Raw genomic sequence first — 20,902 nt, forward strand, 5'->3', positions numbered from 1 at the left:
GAACCTATAATTTTATAAACACAATAGAGTTTCTTGTAAAAGACTTTGGAGTTAGAAAACAAAAAGAAAATGAAGGTAGCAAAAACCTCATGAATTGTTTTGGCCTTTGTCTTGCTCACTGCTCTCTTCGGGACTGCTTTCCTGCTCCTGAACAGCAGAAGGAGTACAACAATCCTCATTTTGTTTTCCCTCACTGTCATTGGTCGTCTGTGCCTGCATATTTGAGGCTGAATTTGTTTCCTGTTCTGACATCAAGCTAGTAAGACCATTTTTCTTCAGGTAGGTCTCCAATGGCAGATTTGCTTCTTCAAGAAGACTCATCATGCTCATGCTGTTTGTCCCAGCTTGAGCATCTTCTCGATCAGGTTGGCAGTTCAAATCTAAGTGTCCCTTGGCTGCATCATCCGCATGGTCTTGACTCCTTGAATCTAACTCGTTTGGCACCCTTGCTTCATTCTCCAAACCATCACCTCGAGTTAAATGCTGAGAGGTGCTTTCTACTTCAGATTCATCCTTGGTCACCCATGACTGCTGATTTCTCTGAGCAATCTCTGCTTCACGCTCAGATTGCCGCTTCTTCTTTCGCATCATAAGGGTTTTAAACCTACGTTTGACTGTCATGCACACGTTACAGGTGCATGTAGGTTTGTGCTTGCCCTTCCCACTAGGTGGTTGGATACATACAATACAGGAACAACCAGGTCTATGCCGAGGGTGCTTCGTAGTGGTAGCAACTGGTGCTCTGCTAGGGTCACCTGCATCATCTCCAAGTATTGCAGCATTTGCCAAAGCATCCAATCCGGAAGATTCATGTTCTAGGGTTGGTCTTTGGCTGGCAGTCATTCGCTGTTTCTTGAATTCTATCCCAAAATTACAAATTGCAGTGTCTTAGATACTATAATAAAAAAAATAGTTGAAACCATATACACAATAATCAGATACATGCAACATAATTCAGTTTTTTCAGCAAGCATGTATTTTGAATAAGATGCATAGACAAAGAACTAAATGAGCAAGACAGAAATGGTTAAAGACCAGCACTGACTCTATAGTAGCAACTCCTACAACAAATCAATACTGCTGTCTAGTGCATCTTTGGCTATCCTAAAATGACAGAAAAAGTCAGTTCTAGCAATCGGGTAAAGATCAGTTAGATATTTAACGGCGACCGACTTGAGTTCGGTCTTATAAAAGAGTGAGTAACATAGAAGCACCATAGTATCACTTTAAAGGCATCATTTAAAAGGGTTATGCTATGGTGTAGAACACTTTTTAATGAAGAGTGAATATTGTCCTTTTTATGATAGAGGAAATAAAATAAAATCATCTGCAATGCCATATTCTATAAATTTAGTGATAATCTTTATTTTTCATCCAATTCTACTCTTCACTAAAGAAACTAATTTATTTAAGATATCTAAGTGTGCTTAAGAATTATGATTGGTATAGCAACTGTCATACTGGAAGATGGTACATAAAATTCTTTATAATTGGGTATGCTAGTTTATTTTTAATAGCCACGCCAATTGTAGGGCTCTTAATTCCTACGAGATCTTATAGTCAATCATTTTACATTCCCATGCCATGACTAATCGCAACAAATGGTTAATACTGACATAATAGTGGACTAATAACAATATTTGCAAAAACATACAAATATCCTCGTCCTCAATAATTATGAGTATGGACACACTTGTATCTTAAACTGAAATTTCCTTGTGGGTCCAATTAATGGGCAATACTCAGAGTAAATATATACATAGAATACATAGGGTTGGCATATTTAGTAGTGGAATTATATTTTATTTTAGAAAAGGGATAGGACCCACATAACTGAACATTCATTCTTACTCCCTCTGTATTCTCTACACAATTATGAGAGTAGGCACCCAATTAATCAGCTAAACCAATTTAGAGTATAATTCTTGGTCTAAAAAAGTAGAAAAATATAACAGAAGACTAGCATTTCAACCATGATTTCCCATTATCTATTGATAGATAAAAAAATGAATAAAGATAAAGAAAATGTTAGAAATAAGAACAAATGGAGATACTCATCAACAACTGCCTCCATTTAATAACGACAGCTTATGGAATTCATTACTGATCCAATTTCTGTTATGTTAAGGAACACTATATTTCCAAATTCATCGAAACTTATCCTAAGAGAATCTGTTTCTTAATATTGTTCAGAACTGTATATCAATTATCAATTATCAATTAAGAGACTATGTAGCATGCCCTTGAATGCAGACAGGTTAGTTGGGGAGGGGGGAACACAGCTACATCAATAATTGTCTTACAAGGGAGATATACTTTTGTAGATGAATTAAACTTTACCAGTATCTCTTAATAAGCATTGATTAGACAAAAATGTGGGTTTAAAGGAATTCAAGAGGTGGAGATATACCCTTGATCAGTCGCAAGAGATTATCCATCTCCCTTGGGCTCAATTCGTCTGGAGCAGAACATGCACGCCTAGCAAAATCATCGAGAAACTGAAATATTGTCTTACAAAGAACATGCTTTGTTAACAAGTGCACTGCACTATAAAGTCATACTTCTCACCTGCTCTGATCCCACAAATTATCAGCACATGTCCACTTAGGGGGAACAAGTACATCAACTGGTAACTTCCTCCATTTTGAGCAATTATCACACTGTGTCCACTGCTCATTTATCCTGAGTTCCAATCAAATTCAAAATTAAGATGATCAACTGATATATATATATAAGCTTCTGTGTTATAAAGACAAAAAAGAAAATTTAAGAGAAAATATGAGAAATAGCATGAAAGGAAAAACCTGACATGCAATAAACAAAAGATACTAACACACATCCATCTTACCCAGCAGAGCGGGCTACGAATATACTCTTCTTTCCAAAGACAGGAGGTTCCTGTATGAATTAAAGCAAGTTATTTGCTGTGGAATATCCTATACAGGCATTAATATGAAAAAAGGTAAAGTATATTTTTTGTCCCCAACGTTTGCGATTTTTCTTTTAAATATCTCTAATGTTTAATTTGATTCAATTTTGCTCCTAATGTTTTCAATTTATTCAATTTTGTCCCAAATATTTTTTATTTGTGTCAAAATTATCTCTAGGCGTTTTCAATTGTCCATAACATGTGAGATGGAATTAACATCCAAGGATAATTTTGACACAAATTGAAAACATTAGCGACAAAATTGAATCAAATTAAATGTTAGGGATATTTTAAAAAAAATTGCAAACATTAAGGACAAAAAACATACTTTACCTTATAAAAAAATTAATCAGATTTATGTAACCTCTCTAAGTAGAGGCTTTACTTAAAAGTTTTCTATCATTAATAAGAAACCAATTTGATGTACTTTACATCCAATTAACATGGCATTGCAAAGTTCCAGCCTCTTATAAATGGTTTACTTACTTCATATTCTTCAAATACATGATCCTCAATCATGACAATGCTTGGTTTAGCAGTTGGAGGAGGACGAAGCAAATCCTGTGCCTCTTCCCATGTAAGCTTCAACTCCAGCGCATCCTGGCTATCAATAAGCAACCTCTTACTTTTTGACCCAATATTCCTGGTTTTTTTCTTCTCTGGAACCAGCACAGCCGGCAAAAGCGATCCCTCCCTTGTCCTTTTTTCAGGAATTTCAATATTATGCCAATTCATGTCACCACCAGCTGAATTCCATTTTTTAGACAGCGTATTTAGCGGGGATTCTGAACTTCCCTTTTGTGACTGGAGAAGGCCAGAATAACCACTTAATATAGGTAGATTCTCATAAACACCAGAATAGGAAGTTTCACTTGAATAAGAGCCATTGGGCATATTAGACGGATGAGATTCCTGCTTAATAGGAGACTAAGTATCAATTCTAAAAGTGAGTTTGCTATATGAGCTAAAAGCGGCTGTTACCTGTACTGCAGCAGAATTTGTTGCCTTCCTAAACCCCATAATAAGTTTCCCTTCAGGGTCCATCCGGCTAAAAGTTACTGCAGCATTTTTTTGAAAAAGAATTAAACATATAATTATAAAATCAAAAGCAAAAAACAACTATATGTAGTGCATCTATTCCTAAAACTAGCAACTTCACAAATTAAGTAATTCTCAGTAAATATACCAGTATCTCCAGCTTGCAGTTGCATAGACTGAATACAAGGAGTTACGCCTTCTAGAACATACATCCTGCTGTTATTATTTGGCCAAAATCTAAACTGGAACACCCATTCTTTTCCTTTCACATCTTGGATTCGTAGAGGAAGGCCCTCTGGTTGAGAGATAGGAGGGAAATATGCCTGCATGCACAACGCACTACTGTTTCAGTTCTAACAAAACACTAGACTCATGAAGAGAAAAAGACCGGTACAATCATTAGTTGATACCAATAACTTCTCTTAGGTTCGAAGGCCACATAAGACTATCTCTCATGACGTGTGTGTTATATGTGGGGCAAATTTAGAGTCAAATCCACATCTGTTTTTGCATTTCCCAATAGCTGTTTTCTTATGGAACAACTAGTTTAGCATTTTTGATGTAGGTTTGTTGGGTTTGTAGTAGAAAAGAGGTAATATCTTTGGCAATGTGTAATTTTCACCACTATTTGGACTATTTGGTTGGAGAATAATGCACACACCTTCAATTACAGATTTTCTTAGAAGAATGTTTATGGGATAGAATTAGCCTAGCATCTAGTTGGTGTAAAACTCATGATCTTTATAAGCTACTTTCCTTCTGAGACATGTTGAGAGACTGGGAAGCTATGCTTTATAGATAATTCTTTTGTTTTTGCTTTGTACAGGGGATGCCCGAATTTATATTATCCTTCTCATCTTAATGAATTTTTTTTAATCCAAAAAAAGAAAATCATTGATTAATAAAAATGACAAACAAGATGTTAATTCAGCGTCTGTGTTCAGAAACTTACTTCAGCACATGCTTTTGGTAAAACTAAGCGACCAATTCGACCAGCATCACTTGCACTAAGCATCTTCTCAAAGAGTGGCACAATGGTGGAATTTGAACTTAAACATATCATGAATCATGGTTAAGGAAATGTTTTTATGAGGTCAAGAGCAATAATCAAGATAACATGCTTATCACAATGCATAAAGTATCTAGACAATAACTAACAATTCATAAACTGAATTGCAAAACTGGATACTCTCCTGATATTTGTTGCAACTCTTGATCTGTAATCCTAGGCCAGTAACGGGGAAGTAGCTGATTTCTTCCACGTCCCTCAGCAGGAGGCCTTGCTACACGGATTTGGGACACCATAGCTGCATTTGTTTCTAAGCTTGAACCAAGGCTTGACCTAGGAGGCTTTGGTAAAAGGTGGCGAGACCTAGACCCAAGTAAAAGTGGAGGCGAGGTTTTACTTTGTTCCCTTTCATCAGCAATGGCACTATGAAATGGATTTGAATTTCCTGAAGGAGAAGCAAGAGTCATACTCAAATTTGCATGTGCCAATGATTCATATATATCTTGCATCTCCATATCTGCCTGGCAGTTGTCTGATTTGGCAACCCTAGATGAACCATTAGATTTGCAGTGAAATTGTGATATCAATTGGCTTCCAAGTTCTGCAGTAGAAGGCAAACCTTCCTCTGTTTTTATCTCTGGAAAAGGGACATTTGCATCAGGATTATGAGGTTTAAGCCACCATCTCAGCCCATCACTATCTGTGGAATGTCCTACTTGCATACCCCTGACGTTTAATTGGTTAGCCAGAGATGGACACAGTTGTTCACTGACGTTCTTTATCTTTGATGCCCCAGAGCCAGTAGGCTTTTCAGTACCCGCAACCTGTCAAGTAATATTGTAATGTAAATGCAGACTTGAGGCATCAAAACAAAATAGCCATTTATGCAAGAAGTAAAAAAGTCTAAATGACAGACCAACCTTGAATTTTGAAGCTCACATCACACAATTTGCTATTATTTCATAGATCATAGTGCATTCAATTCATATCCTAAATTTTGATCAATAGTTAACTTACCAATATTATGACAAACAGGAAATTTAATCTAAGAATTAAGACCTGCAAGCTAGCATGATAAATGCTAATCTATCTGATGATTTCAGGAAGAAAATAGGGGTGAATTATCTGTTTAATATTTGCAATGAAAAAGATAAATAGCTTGATAAGTTAAATGTTAATTTTTCTTACAAGTTTATGTCCTGAATTTCTTGTGCAATTTATACAGCTTACACCACCGGAATCTAGCAACTCAAGCTGAGACTTAGAGGCAATGCATCCACAATGTAGACGCTACAGATAAGAAAATATACAGGATCATTAACCATAGAGTAGCATGTGCAAGAGTAGAAAGGACTGGGATAAGTTACACAGGTGAGTTTTACTCTACCTTGCCACATGAAACACACTCTCTCCAACCAGAATCATTTGAGTGGAATTTTTCACAAAATATTGATTGCTCATATGCAGAACTACAGTAGAGAAAAAAAAAATAAAGACGAAGAAGATTTAGGAATCTGAATAGACAGTTGTCATGCAGTAATGGCTGAAATTGCATCAAGTAAATAAGGTTAAATGCAGTATTGATTGAAGTCATCATGTAATCCAAAGCACACGATACCTAGATCACACTGTTAACTACTTATGTGGCAGCAAAACAAGAGCAATAATTAAAATTATAAAAGCAACTTGTCATATTATCTTCACTCAGTAATTGCTTTCCGACTTTTTTGTAAGACACATCAATGGAAGCTTTAAAATTTCAATTTACATTCTTGAATATATAGTAAAAATTAATGGATATATGCCATGGGGAGTTTCATATAGTGGTCCAAACCAGCAGCACACCAACTTTAGAAAATCCACAATAAATAAATAAATAAGTAACTAAAATAGGTAGCCAAAGGTCAAAATTTTGATTAAAAGAGACTGAAATTGTTCAACCAAAAAAAAAACTACTGATATGAATATTTTCAAAATGAATTTTTAAACGCCAAAAATAGCAATCCACATGGAAAATAAAAAACAATTGAGAATAGTAAAGGCAAAAATCACATACTTGTAGTTACACCTGAACACCACTGTTAGTTACTGCTTCTATACAATATCTCTGATTTTCTGATATTTATAAACTCATCGAGCGTGCTAATTTGAAATCTAGAAAGTGAAATCACACATTACCCGCACTTATCACAGAGATCGGCAAATTCGCCGGATCGCAAGGCCCAACCTTTGCGCCACTGAATCGACGTCAAGGTGGCGCATACCACGTTCATGCAGCTCCTTGACTCCATTAATACTTCACGACTTCACTGCAACAAACTACACCGGAATAATACATACAAAGTTCAATTAATCAAAAAGAGAAACCCTAACAATTGCTTCTATTTCAGACAAAGACCTCACAAAATTAGATTTGACTAGCTCAAGAAAATAAAATACAGCGCAAAATATAGTAACGGAGAAACGATAATACCGAAATTAAACACAAGAATGGAGCTCGAGTTGGAAGAATCTGTTACCAGAAGCTCGCACGAAGCGAAGTAGAAGTTTCGTGCTTCGGCGAGTTCTACGAAGATGAGAGGGAGAAGCAGTTGGTAGTATTGCTTTTGATTGGCATTCGAATAGGTGATGGTGAAGTTAGGTGTGGTTAGAGAGAAGTAGGAATTTCACCGGAGAAGGTTAATCGAATCGGAGAGTTGAATCGACGGCCGCCGGGGGAGAGAGAAAGAGACGTTATAGAGAGAGAGAGAGAGAGTCATTTTTTTTAATATTCAATTTTCATATTAATTTGTTAAAAAGTTTTATCGTGAATTCGTGATAGTTGTTGGTTATTAAATAGAATAAGAAATAATAATATTGATTCAAATTGCATGTGTTTGTACCGTTTCTAATTCATTTGTTTGGTTTAACACTTGTTAATTAATTCTAATATGTTTGACCATGTTTTGATAAAAATCTTATTAAAGTATACGAGTGTATGGAAGGAAAAATTATTGATATAATAAGCAATTGTTATTATCCTAGTGCACAAATCATGAGTGGAAACTGGAAAGTGAAGATTAAAAAAAATAAAAAAATAAAAAAAAAAGTAAAATATCATTTTTGTCATCACCGTTTAAAGTAAATTTTAAAGTTGTTACTAACGTTTCAATCGTCCTATTTAATTCTCTAAGGTTTCAAAATTAACTCAATATTATTCTGCTGTTAGGGATCTTTTAACAGAATTGACGGCAGGTGATTTTAAAACATTAGAGACTTAAATAGAACGAAAATATTGGAGACGAAATCGATACATAAAAATAAATTTTAGTTTTATCCTTCAATAATATCAATTTTTTTTACCGTACATAGTATTCAATTATTTTTAATCATATCTACGTAAATTACACTTAATCACATTTCTTTTATTCTAAATAAATTTTTTTTTTATAATTGTACACTTAAAGTTATAAGTTAATATAAAAATATAAAAAAAATTATTTAAAATAAAAATAGTGTGATTAAGTATAATTTACTTAGATGTGATTAAAAAATAATTGAATATTATTATACAGTAAAAAATTGATATTATTGAAGGATAAAATTAAAATTTATTTCTATGTATCATTTTTGTCCCTAACGTTTTAAAATCGTCTCAATTTTGTCCCGTCGTCAATTCTGTTAACGGATCCCTAACTGCAGGACAACGTTAAGTCAATTTTAAAACGTTAGGATTTAAATAGGACGATTAAAACGTTTGAGATCATTTTAGGATTTACCCCAAACCTTACGGACAAAAACGATAAAAGAATTAAAAACAAGAGATATATTAAATCTGAATCAAAACATAGAACAAACACATTAGAAATATAAAGGTTTATAATATCTTAAGACAGGTTCAAAGATGTACATCAACCCACTATGGAAAATTGAAAATTTACAAACAAGTTAAAAATTATTGAACAAAATAAAATAATAAAAAAATGACTAATTGCCAATATTTTAGTAAGAAAAGAATTAGTAAATATTAATTTAAATATAAAACAAGTATAAATAAAGAACTGGTAGGTGGGCAGATGTGGTATTTTCCGGCGACATGTGGTGGTGGCTGGTGAGTGGCGACTCTCTCTCTCTCTGGTTTTGTTGTGGATGGATGTTGCTTAACTTTACGGCATGAATGTAATAGGCATAAAATCCGCAAGTTGCTTGCAAGTTGCAAGCTTCATGATGATGTCTTGACTTTAAAGCTTCAGTGGAATGACTATGTCACACTGCAGTCAGCACATTTGCCATTCAGACACCCCCATTTTATTTTCTCTTTTTCTTGTTTTTGCATTTGGTCTTGAAGGCTTAAGCAACTTAATGGATATCATTGATGGATTGGGCTGGGCAGAGTTTTCCTTTTTCTTGTTTTGTTTTTGAACCTTCAAGTTGTTCTCTGACACCTGACCAAAAATATTGTTGTTCTCTGACTAAAAAATCCCTTCAAGTTGTTCAGTTTTTGACATTGATGCCATGTATATATATAATCAATTTGGATTGATAGTATAGTTAATTTATTTGTCTACTCAAATAAGTTACAAGAGGTGGTTGTAGGTAAGAACGAACTATATTTCAAATGACATAGTTTCTTCATATTCAGGTAGTTGGTTTGAGTAGTGTGGGCAATTTGTTACATATACATGCATTACAAATTCTTTTAAAATTTTGGTTACTACTTTTATTTTTTTCAAATTTATAAATCCATCATAAATTCTTTCCATTACTCTTTTTAATCTTTTTTGGACGAAGACATGCACATATTTCTAATGGAAAAATTATATTCCATCGTTTAAGATTTCATACGGAAGATGTAATTATGTATGTTACCATTAGTGATTTTAATTACACTCATGTGAAGTAACTCTCTCAGTTTGAGAGTTTCTTGTTCTTGGGCTCTTCTACTGGGATTTTTGCCTAATCTAAAATTACAACTTCCCTCATGTATGTACATTTTGGACCAAATAATTAACACAATAAAAATAAGCATTATGTTGATATGATTGACAAAAGATTATTTCGCAATTATATTGCAATTAGAGATTGGTTGATGACTCTTAACTCCAATAATAAATTAAAGTTGAGGTTGATTATGTTTATTCATGTCTCTTTCTATTAACTTAAATTATTGGAAGAAATAATTTCATGATGACTACATGAACTGAAACATAACTACTATTCCAAGATCATGCAAAGACAACTTACCTTTATTGGATTTCCTAGGATGCTCTTATTTTTTCCATTCTCCTAACAACCTCATCCATGGATGGACTTTTACTAGGTACTAGTGACGCACATTCATCTGCCAATTCCTTCATCTTCCAGGCATCCTGTATATTATCACCAATGGCACGAGCATCATTATACTCTGATGGCACTCTTCCTGTTAGCATCTCAAAAAGAAGAACACCAAAGCTATACACATCACATTTTTGGGTCAGTACGTTCACTTTTTCCTTTCTTCCAAAACAGAAATCTCTGTCTTGGTAACCCGTGTTTCTAAATTGGGGGAAGGAGATACTTAATGAATAAGTCATTGAAAGATCTGATATGCAACCTTGGTGATCATTTGTGACAAGCACATTGGATGATCTTATATTGCCATGGACATAATTTCCTCCATCCAGAGAGTGGATATGAGCAAGACCCTTGGCAACTCCAAGTAAAATCTTCATTCTTGAATCCCAATCTAATGGGTTCTCTCTATCTTTGGTTGTTCCTGTCATCAAGTTTCATAGGTACAATAAAAATAACTATATAATTCATAACCAAAAGTTTAAGTGAATTTTATGTGAGTCAGTCTACTAATGCTAAGAAATGTCCTTAATGTTTTGTTAGAGAACTAAATTTTGCTAAATCAATAATCAGCCAACAAAATAGTGGATGAATAAATATTAAAGGAAGGAAAAAATAAATTTAAAGAAAAAAAAATATTGCCTGATTGTTGGGTGAAAAAAGTTGGTTCTCTATTTTTCAATCAAATATTCAAAACGATACTAATAAGCATGAAATTTACCATGCAATAGCTCGAAAAAGCTTCCTTTTGTCATGTAGTCATAAACCAGTAGATTTTCACCATTGGAACAATAATAGCAGGCAAGAGGAGACAGAACATTTGGGTGCTGAGAAATTCTTTGCACAATCTCTATCTTCTCTTCAAATATTTTCTTCTTTACCATCACATCTTTTAATCTCTTTACAACTAATGTTACGCCATTTTTCAAGAGGATTTTGCAGGTAATTGCATAACTTGTATTTCCAAGAACTTCAGCAGAAGCTCTCAACAATTCCTTAATATCAAATTTATGAGGACACCCTTCATAAAAAATAATTTTTCGACGAATATGATCATCATAGCATCGATTACAATATAAATATGTCTCAATATCTTCCGTGTGTGAGGTAGTATTTTTCTGAATGATACTATCACATGACATGCAATGAACAGAGGGCGGTTCTAAGGGGTTAAATCCACCACTTATCTTATTTAGAATTGGTGTTATAGGCAGACATATACCCATGAATCTTTTCCTATCTGGATATGATTGATCATAGGATTTGATAGTCGTCAAATGCTTTTCTTCTTGACTATTATTTGCTTTTTCCTTATTCTATATACACAAGGAAACAAAACATGAATGATAAAGAAAGTTAAGTAATGTTCTGAAAGTATTCATAATGAAATACAATGAACCCAGCTTCATTAGGAATAGGTAATGCAGAAATCATTTCTTTCATTCTCAAATAATAGATGTAAAAAATTAACAAAAAATACTATTTGTATACTAAAATTAACTATCAAAATAGTCACTATGTATTTATATATAAATATATATGTTGTTTAACTCATTTTTAATGTATATTTTGTATTCCAATATGTATTTTATAATAATGACTGATTTTGGTAGTTGATTTTAATTTATACCTATAATAGTTGAAAATTTAATTATTTTTGTTAATATGAAAATATTTGTTTATGTAAAACTCTTTTTAAAAATGTTACTTGTATACTAAAATTAATCACTATGTATTTATGTATAAATATATGTGTTGTTTTATTCATTTTTAATATATATTTTGTATTTTAACATATATTTTATACTAATGACTGATTTTTGTAACTATTTTTAGTATACATCTAATATAATTAAACTCTTTTATATTGAAATTGTATATTAAAAATTAAATGTTTACAAAAATAAATATTGACATGACTAAGACTGTATTTAGTGTAAAATGTATTAGATTGAATTATGTTTAAGTATTATGTTTGATTTAAAATAAAAAAAATGTTAGAAGACCATCAAAATTTATTATTTTTTACTATTAATATTTAAAAGTATAGATTAAAGTATGTTGTTCAATTATTAAAATAAAAGAATTGGTTTAATGGTTAAAAATAATAACAAAAAATAATAAATTTTAATAATCTTCTAATATTTTTTTTTAAATTTAAAATAAAAAATTAAATAAAAATATTTAAAAAAATTATTTTTAAAATTTGAATTTTCAGTTCCAAAATTAAAGCCTCATTTGTTTTTAACTTTTTACTCTTTAAAAATGATAAAAAAAAAACTCAAATATTGTATTCTAAAATTAAAATTTTAATTTTAATCTTTAATTATTAAACATAATATTAAATTTTAATTCTCCAATTTTAATTTCAATATCTGTAAATAAACACAGATTAAAAATAAAAAAAAAAAGCAATTTTTTTATTGAAATTTTTTTTATTGATTTAATGGCGTCCAATCAAACAGAATTACATTACTTAGCTTCTACTTACACAATGGTTTGTTAAATTTAACTTCGGCATTCAAGTAAATAGTAAATGGAAAAGTATAGGGATTGACAGTAAACACACTTACTTGGCTAACAAGGTGCAAGAGATCTTCCATGACTTGCTCCAAGGAATTATTCCGAAGGATCTTTGGCTCGACGGCTGTTTCTGGAACAGAGTTAGCTATTACTGGAACGGAGTTAGTTATTTCCGTGACACACTCATCATTTTGCTGAATTGTGACAGTAGTCTCATCAGTTAAGTCCATCTGATTCGCCTCCACAGCTACATTAGCAGAACCAGAATCAGAATCTTCAGAAACTATACCACCACCACCAGTTTCTTCATCATTGCTATTCGATTGCATCTTATTAACCGCGCTATGTATTCGTCTAACCTTCATCAGCGTCTCTTTCAAATCTCTGGCGGTCTGAGCCTGCATATCAATGATAAAGAACCTCACCAGAGACTCCACCAGTGCTACCAATTGTTCTTGGTACCGAATCCTAGCTGGAAAATTCAGCTTGTGGATTTTGGAACACTTGTAAACAAGCTTTGTGCCTTCTTCCATTTCCTTGATCAACAACTCTAGCTCGGTGTTCGCGCGACCCAGTTCATTGTTTTGTTGTTCTATCTCCTTGATCACAGGATCTATTGCTGTTAACGTTGTTGTGAGGTAAGCTAAGGTTGGTTTGAACATAACAGCTCTGTCTCTCATATCTATGACTGCTTTCAAGAGTTCTCCAAACACAGCTCCTATGGCAGCTCCTCCTACCAATGATGCCGCCATAACTCACTCTGCCTCTCAGCCTCAACGAAGCGCAGAAATTGAGTTAACTCGCTTTACTCGGTCAACGCGTCTGAGACATGATTATTCTACCATGGCTGTTTCTTCGAAACTAGAACATCGTTGTTTTTCTAGTGCTTTTCTAGCAAAAATAGTGTACTCAATTATCGTCCTCGGTTTTCGTTCCGTCCCTAGTTGCGATGTGTGATTGTGACTAAATTATTTGTAGTGTAAAATGATAAATAAATTTTTAAAAATTCACACTTTAAAAAGAATATAAATTTTTTTAGAATAAATATAGAGACATTATTTTTAAATTAGTCTCTATAATATAATTAAGATAAAAAGTATTAATCTAAATTAATTTATTTATTTTATTAATTTTTTAAAATTAATTTATTTAAAATATAAATTTTTAGATATTTATTTGTTATTTTACATTTATTTCTAATTTTTTATGGTTACTTTATTTGACCTTTGACTTTTCAATATCTTGGATGGTGATGGATCTCTACTAGACAGCTTTAGTGAGCATTCGTTTTAAATTAAAAAAAAAACATATTCTAAACAGTTATACTTTTAAAAATATTATATATTTAATGCTATAAATTACAATGCATTTACTTTATTATACATATTTATAGAAATAACTTCTTAATTTCTAAATAATCTTAATATCATAAATAAATAGATTCTCTACAAAGAAATATAATATTTGAAGGACACCAAAAAATAATAATAGAAGAATATAAATATAATAGTATTTTATATCTTACTTCTTATTTTTTTGATATAACATATCGAAAAGTTTTTAAATGATCTAGTCACCTTTATTGAAATTCTGATGATCCACGTACGGTAAAGTTACATGTTAAAATTTTATCGTATAGCACGTTGTGTAATATCCTTAATCTTCCTGGAATAAAGTGAAAAGTGATCACAAGGGCAGGAAATTGGGGGCTAATTTTTTTTGTTATGGAAATAAAAGTGGTGATATATTTTAACATAGTAATTTTTGGTATTTTTTAAAATTGTGGAAGTACACAAATCTTTGGGTCTGATTTCTGTACTTGAAATTTTTTATTTTTTTTAACACAAATCCTTGAGACCGATTTGTGTATCTCTCACAAATTTCTGGGATCGATTTGTGTACCTTTCAGAAATCGGACGGTCCGATTTGTGTACCTTTAACAAATCGGACGATCCGATTTCTGCTTCTTTAGTTAAACGATCCCACATTTAAGTATAATACCCCAACAATCCACATTTAAGAAAAACACCACTACCACTCTAATATTAAAAATAAAAAATTCGAAACTGGGATCAGCTTAAAGAAAAAATGAAGCCAAGTTGCATCTGAGCCAACTGATGTACGATCTGAACCCAATTGGGCTTTGTTTGATTTTTTTTTGTCAGGAAGACAGTGGGCCTAAGAAGTGCAAAATTAAAAGAATCGGTGCATGTATAAAAATTTAGATGGGTCTTTTTGCGGGCCTTTATGTCATTGTTGGCATTATTGGAATAATGATGGTGTTGGTGTCTTGTTGATGCATTTAGTGAAAGAAAACCAAGCCTGTAATAATAATGATGCATGGAAGGATTGTGGGACAATGTTAAAATTATTTTAGGTAAGAAATTCAAAATATTGTCGTTTCCAAAACCCCCAATGTCCAAGGTTACAATGAGCAACCACCTGTGGAGCCTTGGAGGCTGACCTAACCCCTCATCGTCTTGCTTTTTTGTGGGTGTCTTTCTGGACATTGCGTCCCTGAAGATGTGTCACCTCTAGTACGGCGGTTGTGGTGTCGCATGCAACCCGTGTCGTCGCCGTCAGATAGCTGACTGCTCACGTCGGGATGAGTCGTTTGTCTCTAAAGGTAGGCACTCACCAGTGCTGCGTGAACGTCGTCGCGCTAGGTCGTCCCCGTCCGAAGGTCAGTCGCTACCTTTCTGCGGTCTTTTTCCCGATAGCAGCTGAAGATGAAACAACCCCCGGTACTTGGAGTGGTGGGCGTTGATATGTTATTGCCTCTACCATCAGTTGAGTAGGTCATCAACTTTCACCGTCAGTAGAGTCCTGGAAGAACAAGTTACTGTTTCTGCCTTTCGAGTCTAGAGGGTAGGCTTCGCAGGGTTGCTTTCTGATTCAGGAATGGGGCTGGAAGAACAAGCGAGCGAATAAGGCGGTGAGGGTGCTTGGCTCTGGTTAGGGTTTCTTTGCTCCACAACATTACTAATGAAAGAACCATCAATACTTAAACCTCACATACCCTAAGCAATCTCAATACTTGTAAAAAAGAAATCAACGGCCCATGCCTTTTAGTCTAGAAAAATCCAACTCACTCCAACGGCTCCACTTGTGTGCTGAGTTCACAGCTGTGGCTCTATAAATTGACAACACACGACATCTGCCTTCAATGTCAATATCCCTTTTGCCTTTCAGGTCATGATTTGAACAGGTTTATGGAAGAACTTACACCATCCTTCTATGATTCTAGCCCATAATAATTCCAATAAACCTACACCGTCAACATTTTTAACTATATATCTCAATAGTACTGCAGCATGGCATAGCAAAGTGCCAGTAAAGATGACTGGATCATTTGAGAACTTTTCTAACATATCAAATGCACATCATCTTTTATGGGAATAAAATTTTATATTTAAAAAAATCTGTAGTCTTAAGAGAAAGCCATACACTCATCGTTGAAGAATTTAGTGGAGGATCTAGGACTTTAGCTTGAAGCTCATAAAGAGAGAAATTCAAAAGCCCATAGCACTGCAGAAAGACCAAGGTCTCAAATTTTCAAACAAATATTTGAGTTGTTCGGACTGTACGGCACAATATCAAGTATTAACTTTTTGGACGCGACGTGGAGAGCACCTTTTTTGGAATGAGTGCACCATCACTCTATAGAATGTTGCATACCACCTTGAGTTATACACAAATGGAGAGTCAATAGATAGCTTTGAGGGACTTCCAGACGTGGTACCAGTACTCGACATGGGAGTGGGTAGAAGAGCTCCTTGGTGCTAGACCTTCACATGCTCAGCAGCAGAGAAAACGGAGGAAGGAGTCATTTTCTATCAAACTGACATGGCTTAGAGACAAAGTGCAGCATATACCAACTGTTGTAGATCCGGCCACTCTCCGCCAGTACACAAGGTGCTACATCGTATTGCTAATCGGGAGTTACCTGATAATAGATAAGTTGATCAATAAGGTTCATATCAAGTGGCTTTCGTTGTTGGCGGACTTTGGTAGGTCTCGCAGTTTGTCTTAAAAATTTGTCGTACTAGCATGGACGTATCATTCGTTATGCTCTATAGCACATCGAGCCACTACTGCCTTTTGCTTGGACTATATGCAGCATTCAACAAGTATCGCTTCCCCTCTGCATACTTAAAATGGGTTATGAAGTTCGCTGCATGTGTCTAACACAGTACGCATGAAAAGCACTACAAGAAAATCACTATCATCGACTGTCAGTGCAGCTTTGATTTCTTAAGACCTATTAGATATAATCAAAAGTTTATCTGGAGGTGTGACATATCGCCGTAGGTTGGTAAGAAAGAAGGACCATGACTCAGTCGTCTCAAACTCTACGATAGCAAAAGGAATAGAAAGGATGCTACTGTTACCGTCTTGTGTCACGGCAATTAGCAATACGCCGAACTCCTATCCTCAAAAGAACCACTCTCATTGCTATTGGCAATGTACTCTTCATCTGACTCTTTATTGTCCATATTCATGTGTTCCACTAGACTAGCACAGTGCAGAGATAGTGGTGCCAGAGGTTGGTCATCTTGGACAATGTTCGAGTGCTCAGAATCACCCCACCTACGTCATTAATCTCCGCAGAAAGCTCAATCACTTATTGGGCCATGATTTTCCTGTGAACGTCGAACACCAGGTGCACATGCTCATCGCCATCAAGCCAAAAAATACGAAACCAAAATACTCTATTTTTCATTGGTGCTAACAACCTATACCTAATTTTTCCAACCTCTTTTGTCCTATTACCACCCATGCTCATCAATATTAGGCTTTTCAACTCTAACAAAAAGCTTAATCGATGAGTGTGAAAAAGAATAGTATTATCACATTTAAATATAACTCCATCATCGCTGTTTTTATGTAATAATTAGGATATACAGTTACAAAAATATATTCACCATTAGACATTTTTGCTAAAATTATTAAAAGAATGAAAAAGATGAATGAAAAAAAAAAGTGATTTGTTTATGAAAAATGCTAACACTTGCAAATCCTTTTATAATTGTTGTCTCATTTAAACTATAAACGAAGTAATCTTTCAAGTATAGATAAGTAATAATACATAAAAATGTAAATTATCTCTAAATTATTTATTTCAGTAAATAAAAGAATTGAAATATTTATTTAAAAATCCCAAAATATCAAATTGCTACTAATTTTATCATTAATCAAATTGCAACTAATTTTGCCAAAGATTAGTAATTAGCAATTTGAACAATATACTCTTTGTTCTTGCTGAGTTTGGCCGGTGTATAGCTCGTCCGTCGATTAATGTCTTCAAGTTTTTCGTCGGGATGAGTTATACGTCGGCAAGGAGAGAACAAGGGGGTGGATACCTGCAAAAGACACTCCGACGCTCAAGTCAGTAAGTGTTTAAGAGGTATATAATAATTCTATGAATATAGAATGTAAGACATGAAATGAAAGTTATCATGTGTTATGTTGTGTTTATAATAATTTTATGAATATAGAATGTATTATTGAAATTAGATATAGAATGTTCTTTTTATAGGCATAAAATTGATGAATAGAATTGATGTTATGACCGTTTGGTCATTAAGATAGAAATGATGGTCATTAAGTCGATAATGAAGGTGTCAGTTACAAGCAAAAGAATGAATGATAGTTAACACCGAGTTATAACTCATAATGCATAATAAAGACTGAGTTATAAGGTGACGGATCACAGCCCCAAGCTTTGTCCGCCGATCATATGATCCAGGCTAAGCTTAGAAAATAAAATGAGTTATAACTCGGTTAAAAGATGAGTGAATAATGATATGGTGAGCCCCCAAACTTAGTCGGGTTATTATCTCGGCACTTATTCAAAAAATAATTGAGTGATAAGAGTCGTTCAATCAAGATAGTTGTGTGGGGGATACTTTTCCGCTTAAGAATAATTTTAGCATTTGATTGTATATGAACTGAAAAGTTCAGAGATAGATATCCATTGACGGAATCGATTGTATGATCCGAGGATATAATGGTTAATTGTCTTGGAAATTTTTCCTACCCACAACAACTTATTGATAAATTTCTCGCTCAAAGCAATTAGTTATTGAATATTTACAATTTATAGTGAAGGTTTGACATGAATAAGATAAATTGAGAAAATGAATAGGTATAAAGTCGCAACATATATTGAATAATATATATTGTAAAAGTAAAATAGTTCAAAGTAAAAAAAAATATATCTTAAAAGTTGATAATTGTAGAGAAGAAGACGACATATATGAATGTCATACATGCCAAATTTGAATATCTGAATTTTGTTTTGTAGGACATGCTTTAATTTGATAATAAAGCAATAAGATAACAGTTATTGAATATACATTTAGTATAATGTTTCTAGTAGTTACAGTATGACAAGGGATATTCTTCGTGCAATAATAATAAATTGCCTGTTTAATTTTCTACATTAAACAAATAGTAACATAAAATTTAATAGCATAAAGTGAATAGTGTAACAGTTATATACAATTGATATATAATTAATTTTTTGATAGAATCCAATTTTAAGATTTAAACTCATCATTATTGTCATTTAACTGTATAAATGAAATTATTAAGCAATAAAATATAATACATAATGAAATAAAAATGCAATTGACATGGTTATTATATGTCATTATTGTATAGAACATATATTGAGGTTTGAATATATCTAATAAATCAGTAAGTATTAGTTACTCAGAATATAAATGTAAAAGTATGTTGAATAAAATATATAATTTTACTTGTGTAAATAGAAAACTTTGAAAAAAATAAGCAAATTTGATAAGTGAATTTGTGCTCGGATTGATTGAAAACCGAGTTTTTTTTTTTGGATTGATTGAAAGCCGGGTTTATTCTCGGATTGGTTCATTAATCGATTATGAGATGTGGAATATTATGATACGTAAAAATGAAGCAATTTGAATGTATAAAGTATATACTTTATAAAAAGTTACGATAGATTAAAATTTGATAAGAGGTATTAAAAATCTTAAACAAGATTGTTGAGATTGGTTCAAAAATTTGAACGTAAATCAAGTTTTATGAACCTAAGGGGAGTGGGAATGATTTTACTCGTCCCCACAGACGGCGCCAATTGTTCTTGCTGAGTTTAGCCGGTGTATAGCTCGTCCGTCGATGAATGTCTTCAAGCTTCTCGTCGGGATGAGTTATACGTCGGCAAGGAGAGAACAAGGGGGTGGATACCTGCAAAAGACACTCTGACGCTCAAGTCAGTAAGTGTTTAAGAGATATATAATAATTCTATGAATATAGAATGTAAGACATGAAATGAAAGTTATCATGTGTTATGTTGTGTTTATAATAATTTTATGAATATAGAATGTATTATGTATTGTTGAGATTAGATATAAAAGGTTCTTTTTATAGGCATAAAATTGATTAATAGAATTGATGTTATGACCGTTTGGTCATTAAGATAGAAATGATGGTCATTAAGTCGGTAATGAAGGTGTCAGTTACAAGCAAAAGAATGAATGATAGTTAACACCGAGTTATAACTCATAATGCATAATAAAGACTGAGTTATAATGTTACATATCACTCTTAAAAATGTTAACTTTCTGCATGTAACATTTTATTTTTGTTTTTATACCATGATCTTTCAATTATTTTTGTTGTTATTGTTATTATTGTTAAAGAGAGTGCTTTTATATATAGATATGTTGTCCAATAAATAATATAATGGATGTAAGTGAAAAAAATCGTACAAGTATGATTGTCAAACTGGAGTTAAGTCCTAAAATTTTAAGCATTTACTAGTTTAAATTAAAAAATGAGTTAGCTCATTTATTAAATCGAATCTAAATAAACTCAGGTAAACCGAGTAAAATCGCATAAATTTGCAAAAACCTGGGTAATTTTTCATATCTACTTTTTTAACCCATTTTTTTATCTTTTATCTTTTAACTATCAAAATATGTAATTTTATAAGAAATATTTTTAATTGAACTTTTTAAAATAAAAAGAAATTTAGACAATTTAATTTAATTTCTAACATGACACATTCATTATTTATTTATTTTTTTTAATTTTGTATTTAATATTAT

General features: G+C 32.9%; 2 protein-coding genes across 5 annotated transcripts; both read right to left on the minus strand.

Moving 5' to 3' along the window:
• Nucleotides 1-6: 6 nt before the first annotated feature.
• Nucleotides 7-7,725, minus strand: LOC107475451 (B3 domain-containing transcription repressor VAL2). 4 transcript variants are annotated; one of them, XM_052257290.1, is made up of 13 exons: nt 7,496-7,725; nt 7,155-7,285; nt 6,364-6,445; nt 6,165-6,266; nt 5,157-5,800; nt 4,920-5,016; nt 4,116-4,290; nt 3,911-3,987; nt 3,416-3,841; nt 2,849-2,898; nt 2,569-2,682; nt 2,411-2,478; nt 7-860 (listed from the first exon to the last, which is right to left on the minus strand). In XM_052257290.1, exons 2-13 carry the CDS (start codon nt 7,265-7,267, stop codon nt 88-90), a joined length of 2,721 nt encoding a protein of 906 aa, XP_052113250.1. In that variant the 5' UTR covers nt 7,268-7,285; nt 7,496-7,725; the 3' UTR covers nt 7-87. The 4 variants fall into 4 exon arrangements, with proteins under 4 accessions (XP_052113250.1, XP_015950573.1, XP_015950568.1 ...); XM_016095087.3 differs by having other exon boundaries at nt 3,416-3,733; nt 7,155-7,295; XM_016095082.3 differs by having other exon boundaries at nt 7,155-7,295.
• Nucleotides 7,726-10,213: 2,488 nt separating this feature from the next.
• On the minus strand, nt 10,214-13,717 carry LOC107475452 (probable LRR receptor-like serine/threonine-protein kinase At1g51810). The gene is made up of 3 exons (XM_016095088.3): nt 12,863-13,717; nt 11,011-11,605; nt 10,214-10,713 (listed from the first exon to the last, which is right to left on the minus strand). The coding sequence occupies exons 1-3, from the start codon at nt 13,562-13,564 to the stop codon at nt 10,214-10,216; spliced, it is 1,797 nt and encodes a 598-aa protein (XP_015950574.1). The 5' UTR covers nt 13,565-13,717.
• Nucleotides 13,718-20,902: the final 7,185 nt, after the last annotated feature.

This window comes from Arachis duranensis, chromosome 2 (assembly GCF_000817695.3).
Source record: "Arachis duranensis cultivar V14167 chromosome 2, aradu.V14167.gnm2.J7QH, whole genome shotgun sequence".
In the NCBI taxonomy this organism is placed as follows: Eukaryota; Viridiplantae; Streptophyta; class Magnoliopsida; order Fabales; family Fabaceae; genus Arachis; species Arachis duranensis.